At 43.9% G+C, this 10865-nt stretch overlaps 1 protein-coding gene across 6 annotated transcripts in view; it reads left to right on the plus strand.

Moving 5' to 3' along the window:
* The first annotated feature begins 6882 nt into the window (after positions 1 to 6882).
* The window catches only part of ITM2C (integral membrane protein 2C), a 31205-nt gene continuing 27222 nt past the window's right edge, over positions 6883 to 10865 (plus strand). For 4 of the 6 annotated variants that reach the window (XM_035888863.1, XM_035888866.1, XM_035888868.1 and 1 more), the window contains exon 1: positions 6883 to 7116. In XM_035888863.1, the coding sequence (XP_035744756.1) occupies positions 7078 to 7116 (39 nt within the window). In that variant the 5' untranslated portion in view covers positions 6883 to 7077. Of the gene's footprint in view, positions 7117 to 9211; positions 9286 to 10865 lie in introns of all 6 variants that reach the window. The other 2 variants (XM_035888864.1, XM_035888865.1) reach the window with 2 other exon arrangements.

Genomic DNA, 10865 nt, shown 5'->3' on the forward strand with positions numbered 1-10865 from the left:
TCTAGTATGTTGACCTCTTTGTCTATTAGAAGCTTTTCTTAAGAGCTTTTATACAAGTTCTGTTGCTACTTATTACTCTGGTAGTAAATCTGGTTGCACATGTTGGATGCCTAAGGTGCCCAGCTCTTACACACGTGATGCCCTCGGAAACAGTCGTCCTTAACAAGACAGGCTGATGCTGTCAGGAAAGCTCACTCCTCACGGAGATCGTCCATATGGTCTGTTACTATCTGTCTGTTGGTATGTAGACAAACATCTTGCAAGAAATGAAAGTCCGATAACGTGCACAGTGTGAGAGTGTGTGTAGGGATAGGTTAATGTTGACATCATTAGTGCTCGGTCACCTAGGTGATGGATCTTGCTGCTATAGTAACCTGGAGGCTACATTACTCATCAAATATGAATTTTAACGAACAGGAATGTTTTAAGGTGTTTGTATTTTGTTGTCCCTTGTAACTGTCTGTTGCCCTTTTAAAATACTTACAGGAATTGTAAAATGAGAATTTCAAGTAATGGTTTTATTCCCCATTTTTTTTCTTGGAATTGTGTCCTCGAAAAGCCATAATGTTTATGCCCAAGCATCGAATTTATCTAGGATAGAGATTTTTGAAGAAAAGCTATTGCGTATTTCCTTCTGAACTCTTGCCTCTTAGGACCATCACCTCACTAGGGAAGCTGATATTTTGACTTGTATCCAGAGGAGTTTGAGCCAACTCAGTATGTGTATCTTTAGGCATCCACATGGCCATTTCATATACTTGTACCCTCATGCATACCTCCAGTTCCAGGGTCATGTCTGGAACATGGATATTCTGTGTATGGCTTGTGGTAGATTGTGGGACACTCAAACTTCTCTTTCTTGACCCAGAAAAGAAGTGATTTTAATACAGGAGGTGCTTTAAGCTCATTAACAGTGTAATATGTTCATTCAGGGATGGAACCTTATATGCTGCTGGGTAATAGATTTTCTTGGCTTCAGACACCAGCAGGTTTTGGTGTGTCTCACTGAGATCTGTGAAAGATGATTCAGAAATCACAAGAGCACAGAGTGGCAGATCAGCTCATAAGACTACTGTTTTTTTTTTTTTTTTTTGATGACTATATAAAAATTGGCTGTGTGTTTTCAGGAGTCCCACAGCATATGCCCTCCATTCTCCATATTGTGTCATCTTTTTCTCTTGGACCATAAACATCACAGAATCACAGAATGGCAAGGGTTGGAAGGGACGTCGGGAGATCATCTAGTCCAACCCTCCTGCTAAAGCAGGTTCACCTAGAGCATGTTACACAGGACATTGTCCAGGTGGGCTTTGAATATCTCCAGAGAAGGAGACTCCACAACCCCCCCCTGGGGTCTGTTCTAGTGCTCTGTCACCCTCAAAGTAAAGAAGTTCTTCCTCATATTCAGCTGAAACATCTTATCTTTCAGTTTGTACCCATTGTCCCTTGTCCTGTTGCTGGACACCACTGAGAAGAGTCTGGCTCCATCCTCCTGACATCCACCCTTAAGATGCATGTGTTGATGAGATCCCCTCTCAGTCTTCTCTTCTTCAGGCTGAACAAGCCCAACTCTCTCAGCCTTTCCTCATAGGGGAGATGCTCCAGTCCCTTTATCATCCTAGTTGCTCTCCTCTGGACTCTTTCTAGGAGTTTCTCATCCTTCTTGAACTGGGGAGCCCAGAACTGGACACAGTACTCCAGGTGGGGTCTCACCAGGGCAGAGTAGAGGGGGAAGATAACCTCCCTCGACCTGCTGGCCAAGATAGTAAGAGACTTTTTTAAATTCCTATGTGGTGGTTCTTAATGCCAGAGAGATTTTGAGGTTCCTCTTGGTAGAGCAGGATGGGACAAGGGGAATATGTCCTGATGATTTGTGGAGGGACAAACTGGTATATCCTCCACAATCTGACCTGAATGACTAGACTTTCTGCTTTTTGGAAAATTGTACGAGGGGTGAATACAAATCTGGAAAAACACTAAAGAAATCAAAACCACTAGTGACTAAAACAGAGACTGCCAACTTCCTGTCCCAATTACGTAGAGCACTCTAGGCTTAACATGAAGATGGAGCAGAGGCAGCATGTGCACCCAAGGTCTCCACCAAGATAAATTTCCATGTAAGTGGGGAGTCATAGAATAGGGTAGCCCATTCATCAGAAGCAACTCTCTGGAAATACCCCAGAGGGTAACTCCAGTCACTCTTGAAATGTCCAAAAGAGTGCTCTGATGTCCCACCCTACAGTAAGTACTGAAGCTTTGCCTGCTCCTGACACCAGGCAAAAATTTCGGTAAAGACAGAAGAGGCAAAAGGGGGGAGAAGAGATTCAAGCTCTTTCTTGCTCAGTCCTACAGCCAGTTAACATAGAAGTCTCCATCTCCTAAGGGTTATTAGTATTATTACGGTGTCATGTGACACTTTATCCCTCTTGGGTTCAAGATAATGACAGTTTTCTAAGTGTGTAAGCAACTGCGTGGCTGTTGATGCAGCTGTGTTAAATGTTTTGAAAAAGCCTAAGAATGTTTTTTCGTGGTGCTCCAGCTGTAATATAAACCTGAAAATACTGCCTCTGGGCATTAACAAGAGCATTTCAATGCTCTACTGACCAGCATCTTCACTGGCAGAACAGAGACTAGCTGTGCCTGCATGATCTGGTAGCTGACAGTATCTTAGATGTAGGATTAAAGCAGAGTGCACATTCTTGGGAATAGGGGTAATTTGTGTGGAGAGATGCTATTTAATAGGCCTTGAATATAAACCCAGGGAAATGGAGGCTGCCATTGGAGGTCGCTCTGTACATAAAGTCATCTGGATTTGCTGCCTATGCTACAAAAAGAGGGTGGATAGAGAAAGATTGCAGCATAGCTTGGGCATCTGCTTGTAATCATTTGGGTTGCCCTTGCTCCTGGGCAGAAAAGTGTGAAACAGTGTAGGGGGACAAGAAAATAATGTATAGAGAACATGCTTTAGCCACATGACTATTGTGCCCATGTAATTAGAGCTAATCTAATTACATTTTTCATTGCTTGCCCAGTGGCACTGTTGGCTTCTGTTTGTGGTGGAGTCCAGCTGACCCCATGAAGCAGTCTTTTCTAATCAATGAGTGGCTGCCCTCTGTCACCTGAGATTAGGCCAGCTTTAGAAGAAATGGCAACGAACAGTGAAGCGTATGTGTCTTTGAGAAAGGTTTCATAGTAGCTTGTTCTTCTAAATGTTTCACCATTAAATATTATTTCTTCCTCAGTCCCTTAGGAGGCAGACTTTGCCAGAAAGAATTTGCCTATGTTTGGAAAGTTGCGTGAAGACTAAAGACCTGGAAAAATATACTTCATACCTGAATTCTGCAAGGGGCCCTGATCTCAGTCCCTGGTCTGTAAGATCACCAGGCTAAAGTCCTGCTGCTGTGTTCATGAAGCTGGAGCCCTGTTACGTGCATGTACCAGGCACTGTAAATAGGAGCGAGTAGCTTCAACCCTTTCTTTCCTCAAAGGAAAGCCAGCTGCTTTTCCTCGTTCCCTTGGAAGATAAACCCAATTTCCATGTCATCAGCTGAATTTCAGGTTCTACCTCTCATCTTAAAGTTTTCAAGTTAATAGTAGTAATAAGAGAAGAGGGAGCAACTAGAATAGGTGGGATTAGGCAATGCTTCCAGCCCTGGATTGAACTGCTTATACTTTTGTAGAGCTGAAGCAAAGGAAAGCTGAAGGTCCCTAGACCAGGTGTTTCCCCTCAGTTTATTTAATGCTTGAACATGTTTCAGCTGGTGAGTGCAAGGGGGAAGTGGACAGATCGTTCTCATAACTTAAAACTAAGAATAAAATTTGGTATCCTTTTTCCTCTTGGGGTTGAGGAGTGGTGGCAGATCTGTCTACAAAGCAGTTTTATTTGTTCACCAAAAAAGCTGATGGGTGAGCGGGCCAAGCCAGCCAAACTAGTGGGGGTAGTTGAGGGTGAAGGTGGAACCGATTAGGCTATGCTCAGTGCTGCATAAGGGTAGCTGGCCTCAGAGTAAGAGAGACTTCTGAGTTTAGAGAAGTCAGCTGTCCTAGACATAGATGCCTATGCCCAGGGTTTGAACAAAAGCTATTTTTGGTGAAGGTCTTCTTGGATGTCATCTTTGTTCCCTTGTCCCTGTGACCTTTTGAGCAGGAGCATGGCAATTACTATATGGGATTGAATTTGCTTGCTTTGGCTTTTATTTCATTTGGGCTGCAAAGCAGAGGATACTTACATAGCAAAGGCTAGGTCGATTTCTGCCAATTGCTGACTCCAAGCTTGCTGGAATTTGTATAATGTGTGTTGATGCTATAGCTCTGTCCCTTGCGCTGAAAACTCTTTGTCAACCATGCAATGCTGAGATTTTGTTAGGTATTAATTAAGTTACGGGTATGTATAGGATGCCATGTGTTGCTAGGAGGGATGCAGATTCTTTGTATGTGACCCAATTTGCAGTAGGTTTGGGTGTGACAAACAAGGTATCTGAACACAAGGGTTGTTTGCTGAGTCACCCTCCCAAAAAGAAGGTGAAGCTGAGGATGTCAAAGCAGTTGTTTGGCTTGGGTTCTCAGTGAGATATTTTTGCCTGCATGTCTGTCTAACATGCTGGCCATGGTTTTGTTCTTGTTTTTTCTCAGCTTTTTGGTGCGCTTTTTTAGTAGTGTTCAAAAGCAAGGCACTGAAAAAAAGAACCAAATCTTAAGGAAACAGGGCAAGAAGAATATTTGCCTGCTGTGCAAATATTCTGGGCAATGACTGGGTACCAGGCAAAAATTTCAATAAAGGCAGAAGAGGCAAAAGCGGGGAGAAGAGATTCAAGCTCTTTCTTGCTCAGTCCTACAGCCAGTTAACATAAAGTCTCCATCTCCTAAGGATTATTAGTATTATTACGGTGTCCTGTGACACTTCATCCCTCTTGGGTTCAAGATAATGGTAGTTCTCTAAGCATGTAAAACCCCGAGATGTCTATCAAGATCTGCTAATTAAAGTAGACTCATTTAGAGAATGTGCCTGTCATGAAACACCACAGCAATTCCTCTCTGAGCTTTGAAAACCAGTTCTTCAAGAGTCAAACTCCTGGAAAGAGACCACATTGTCTTTCCTCCTTCCCTGCATAAAATCTGCTGGAGAACTGGTGCTGGTATTCAGTGTTGTGCTCCTTCTCTTCAGTGTGTTCTGCTCTTGCCAGAAACCATTTTATTCAGGCTGAGCATGCTCACTCTTAGCAAGCCCTGAAGAAGAGGAAAACAGAGAGAGAGGAAAAAGGTGGGGTGGCATTTGCTCACGCTGTTGTTTGCATGGCGGATGGGCATGAGCTGGTGAAAACTGGGGGCTGTTGATGCAAGTTAATACACACCTCTTGAAACTACCCAGCTTTTCTGTAGCTGACCAAAATATGCACTGTGCTCAGAACTGTAGTTGCAGGCACATTTTCTTGGAGCCAGGCACTTGACACCATTGAAACTGGAGTCAGTGGTGCTTCACTCCCCATGTCGAAGACTGATACCATGCTGCATCTGCACTAAGTAACTTCATGTGATGAGCCCATTGGTCCAAACACTGCTTTGGCAGAGCTCATGATGAGGGAACATTTGTCTGCACCTGTTGGAAGATAGTTTTTGCCTGGCCCAATGACTTCATGATACTAGTCCTTATGGTGAGGGGGTATCAGCCAGCTTCCCAAAATACCTTCCCACTCTTTTGGTTTGCTGGTCCATGGCAGGAAGGAGAGGGCTTTGGTTCAGGTTTTTTGCTTCCAGGGAAGACGCGTGCCCTGGGCTTTTTCACATCAGTTGGCCTCTTTCAACATCAGACAAGCAGGATATTACGGAGTTGGTGCAGGTAGAGCAAAAGTTCCGGTTTTCGAATAGAGAACTAGAAATGAGGTGATGAAAGGGAAAGCAAGAGCTCAGACTGTCTTCTCTGGTACTTGGGGCTCCCCTTTTGGCACTCTTTGGGAACTTGGGGAAGGATGCAGCTGAACTCTGTGGGGCTGAGACCTCCCACCTGCCTTTCCCACAACTACTTAAATATTTAGTCCAATGCCTTTTATCTTAAACCAGCATCTCCCCTAACATTCTCTTTCTCCTGCTTTTGTTCCTGATCTGTATTTTAACACTTGCATTCATTTGCAAAGGTGAGGAATAGGACCCTTCCCGCTTTCTTGGCTTTTAGCTTGCATCCCATTCTTTTCACTAGTGCTTTCCCACTAACTTGAATGCCCTCCCTCCTGGTCACAGCCTTTCTAGAAGTGATAGAAAGTACTCTGTGCAGAGTTTTCCAAAGCATTTTGATTTGTGGAACTCCTAACATGTTTCCAGTTAAATTGCAGATTCCTCTATAGAAAAACTCCCTCTAAATCATAAAAAGTATAAACTGCACAACAATTCTGGTAATTTTGTCATCTCTGGTATGCTCCCTGCTTATCCTATGACATAAAAATACAGATTGGGTATTTAGGGTGCTGGTTCCAAGCCACCTTTTTCCTTCCCTTTCTCACCATCCCTCCCTACTTTTTTGCACATACCTGTTAGGGGGTTTTGGTGGCGCAGCAGGCAACCAGATGTTAACAAGCATCCTGGCTCTGGCTTACAGCAGTCCTACCGCCAGTGCTTAACTGAGCATAGTGGTTCAGGTCAAATCCATTGTACATCTGGTCTGTGCATACTTTTTGAAATGTGGATGCTTTTTTTTTAATGCTGACTGAAGGATGCTAAGTGCTTTTAGACCAGAGTTTATAAAAGAGAAATAACTGAGATACCTGGAGCTCGCTAGTTTCCAGGAGGGAGACTAATCCAGGATAATTCTTACTATTAGGAGAAAATTACTCGCTTGTTATTTTTGAAGTACGTAATAGTAATAGATTTCCATTTACCCTCGTCGGTGGCCCAGGGCTTCCTGCTGCTGCTGAACAAAAAAAAAAACCATCAGTTTTGTTTCAAAGAGGAAAGAAAAAACAAAAGACTCCATCCATGGTAGCTGTAGTAGGGATCGACATGTTACCCTGGCTGGTGCGGCATGCACACCCAGGAGCGACATGAAATTTGGCTCAGTTCTGCTGCAGATGAATGCTGTAACTTCCCATGGAAACTACTGGATTGATTCTCCACCTTTGGCTACAGGTAATTGCTTTGCCTCATGCAATTACATGGGGTAATTAAAAGTGGATTATACAAGGAATAGCAAAAGCCATCTGTGCATCCTCTGTGTTTGTGGTCTGTTCCTTTAAGAGTAATTATGATTTTTTTTTTTTTTTTTTTTTAGTCCAGCCTGTCTTGCTTTCTACCCAGCTGATCAGTATGGCATAGGAAGGGAAAATAAAAGTATACTTTCAGCATGTTACTGAACTCTCCTTTTTACAGCACGCTATCTAGTACAAGCCCTTATTGGAACTGCAGTGGAAGAGCAGAATGATTTAAGGACTCTAAAATTCACGTTTTCTTCCAGCCTGATATTTTGAGGGACAGAAGGCAGACCTCTGAAACAGATGCAGCTCAGTAAATGACAAACACATTTTGGTTGGCTCAGAATATATTGAGGCAGTTACCTTGTGCTCTCTCTTTAATATTTTGTTTTTCTACATAAAGTGGTACTTTTTTGAAAGGTGAAAAGTAGCAGGGTACACACAGTTTCTCTAATAAAGGTTTATAAAGTTCCCACAGATCCATTACTTGAGAAGTGCTATTGTGCTGCTATGCTTAATGAAAGATCAGTCAGGTAAATTGCTCCTGGGATTCAACTTAATTACATGCAAGAGATGGAAACTTTGTTATCAAAGACTAATAAAATATCAGGTGGTTTTAATGAAGTCAATAAGGTGCCAGTTTTAAACTGAAACCTGCTTGCTTAATAATAGAAAAGACACTAGATTTGAGCAAGATGTTTTATAAGCAGCATGTCACTTCTCCACTGCAAAGCAAGACACGTGTTTTAAGCTGTCTTAGCAAGAAACATTAAGTTCATTGTCAGTGTTTATCCTCTAAGCCTCAGACTGAAGAGCCTATAGCTGGAGGAGATTTCTTATTGAAAAATTCTTTTAGTCTGAAACTCAGCATATGATGACTACGGTGATTTTTCTTAATGCTTGCAAAGCCGTTTATCCAGATACGTAATTGAAATCAGGAGATGCCTCGGAATCACATGGCTGTGACTGATACTAAATTTAAAAATGTTAAATAAGTAAAGACGCTTAAAGTTTTAGACCTTAACGTTGACCCATTTTATAATCATTTGGATGTTTTCCTATAAATTCATAAAATTTTGGGTTCATTGTTACACTGAGAATAACTTGCCTTCCTTGCCAGTCCTGCAAATTTTTTTTGTGGTACAGTAAAATTAATATGAGTATTCCAGCTGTATTCATAAATACTGCAAACTGGTAGATTGTTCAAGGCACTGGGGCATATTTAATTAAAAAAAGAAAAAAATAATATTAAAAAATCCCCATTTTTTAAAAGTACATGTTAACATTAACAGTACCCTGCAGGATTCCTGATCTCATGGGGATCAGTTTTTGTTCCACGTGTGCTTTTGGGGGCCAGTTCATGTTTTACAGGGTGACGTTAAGCCATGCCTGGGCACAAGTTGCAGAACCAGCGGCCGGGGAGGGCAGTGGGCTGTCTGGTGGGACTTCCTGGTGGAGAATTGCCAGGCTGGTCCAAGCAGGCTGCTTCTGCCCTGTGAACAGGGGACTTCCCCAACACACGCACTCTGATGTCAGTCCCGCATATTTCATCAATACTAATTTCCACTTAAAACACGAAGCTGTTGTACTCCAGGGAAGACCCAGGTTGATTCAGCAGTTGACAGGCCAGCACCTGATTTGCAGAGAAAGGGCAGAGCTGCTGTCACTGCTGCCTGGTGCTCTGCTGCTGGCTTGGTGTGCGGCGATGTTGCCTTTCGGTCCGTTTGCCTCTGCAAAAATCAGTAACTAGTTCTGTCAGGAGCCCTGATGAACATCAGGAGCCTCATGCTTATTTCTCTCAGTATCTTTCACAAATGACTTAAATATTAGAAGAGGATACTTTGCTCTCCCAACCAGTGGGCTTGTCCCACCAGTCCCGCAGGCTGACTGATTGGGGATGGAGGTGTTTGCCACAAATTGAAAGAAAAAAACCTGATTTTCTACAACTTCTGCCTTTAAACTGAAGGTTTTCATGTCAAGCTTTCTCTGCCATTTATCAGATGTATTGAGAGATTCATACCACTTTTCCTCAGCTGGCATCCCGGTGTTAGATTTCTTCTCTGTGATGAGAGCTGCCCAGTGGACCACTGGACTGGAGACAAAGGAGGTAACGTAGCGTTTCTCGTACAGAGCACTGCACGTGAGGAAGTGTAGCCAAACAACCTTAAAAAAAAGCAGGGCCAAATCTATTCCCAAGAGTGGTGGGGGGGGTGGAAAGCAGGATAACCTGGTGGACTGAGAGGACTGGGGCACAGGGATTTCTGCCCCTCTGCTCCTGTGGCTGCATGCCATTTAGGGTAAACGTTATATATTAGAACAGTTAGCAGTTGCCTTATAGCTTTTGTCACAGAAGATCCTGATGGTGCCTCTTGGTTTGCATGTTGATCATGAGATGTTTGGATCTGGCTTGTAAGCACTCCTGATGCCAGAAACTTGGGACCGACTTGTCTCCATTTGAGCTCCTAAAATGAGGGGCTGTTTTGGAAATGCTGTCCCTTATCTCTGTGTGAGATAAAACTTGCAATCCCACTGTAACTTTTATCCACCCGGCGAGATGCTGGGAGGACTGAGCTGCTGTAAATACTGAACAATGGCAAGTCAGCACTATGAGCAATTGTTGTTGTGAGTCAACGTTGAATCCCTGCCAAAGATGCCTTTTGCAAATAAAATTTAGCACTAATTTATCAATGGGTTAGTTCATAACGTGATGTAAAGCACTCAGTATGTAATGAGTCCTTCTGGATTGAAAGAAAATGCTCATAATGACTTTATTATAAATAAATAGTATGTTTAAGTGGACCAGATCAATGTAAAGGTATTGCTGTGTTTCTCCACTGATGGTTTGCTACTTTCCGTACTACCCACGGCTGGCAGAGAGGGTTTTGCTAATGGTTGGCTTCCATTTTGTTACCTTAATGAAACTGTCAACAGATGTTCTTTACTCCTCGCTGTGCAAGTGCTGCAGTGAATCCCAGGTACAGCCAGGTAATGCCCCGCTGTTCCTGCTGTTTGGAGCGCCTTCATATCCGCAGCCCCTCGCAGGCAGCTCTGCTCCCTGCTGCTCCCCAACCAGCATCCAGTGGTGCAAAGCCAGAATCAGTGGCACAAAATCGACCGCCTGAAATTCCCTTCTGCATGCCACACTCTGCTTTTGTCAGGAAGGGCTTTTGCTAGATCATAGTCCCCATGATGAAGGCAATCCATCTGTCCTGCTGCCCAGAGCTGATCCTAGGGGAGAGGCCATTGGAATGCTCTCGGGTTCCTCCATGGGTTTTGGTCTCAGGCCTTGCAATGAATGGCAGCTGGGTTTTTCCCACCTTTCCCCCGAGTAACCTCTGCTCTCTGTGTGCATCTGCTCCAGGCTGGTGCATCTTCAGGCTTGGTGGGTTGTTTTAGTTTTGGTTTATTTTGTTGGGTTTTGGGTGGTGGTTTGTTGTTTTGTTTTGTTTTTTTTCCCATTTCCTGACCTCATTTCAGCCGTGCTGCTTGGCAGTACCGAGAACCAGGGCTTCCCGGGGCTGCTTGCACCCTCTGTATCCTCAAACCTGTGGAGGGGTTCGAGAGCTGCGGCCGGGGGCCGGCGGAGGGGGCAAACAGCTCTCGGCTGAGGTTGGGAAGCGGCCGGGGATGCTGTGGGCAGGCAGATCCCTCGGGACGCTTTTGTCGCCCGGGACTCAGGCGGCGCAT

This window comes from Egretta garzetta, unplaced genomic scaffold (assembly GCF_000687185.1).
Source record: "Egretta garzetta isolate BGI_Z169 unplaced genomic scaffold, ASM68718v1 scaffold161, whole genome shotgun sequence".
Taxonomy (NCBI): Eukaryota; Metazoa; Chordata; class Aves; order Pelecaniformes; family Ardeidae; genus Egretta; species Egretta garzetta.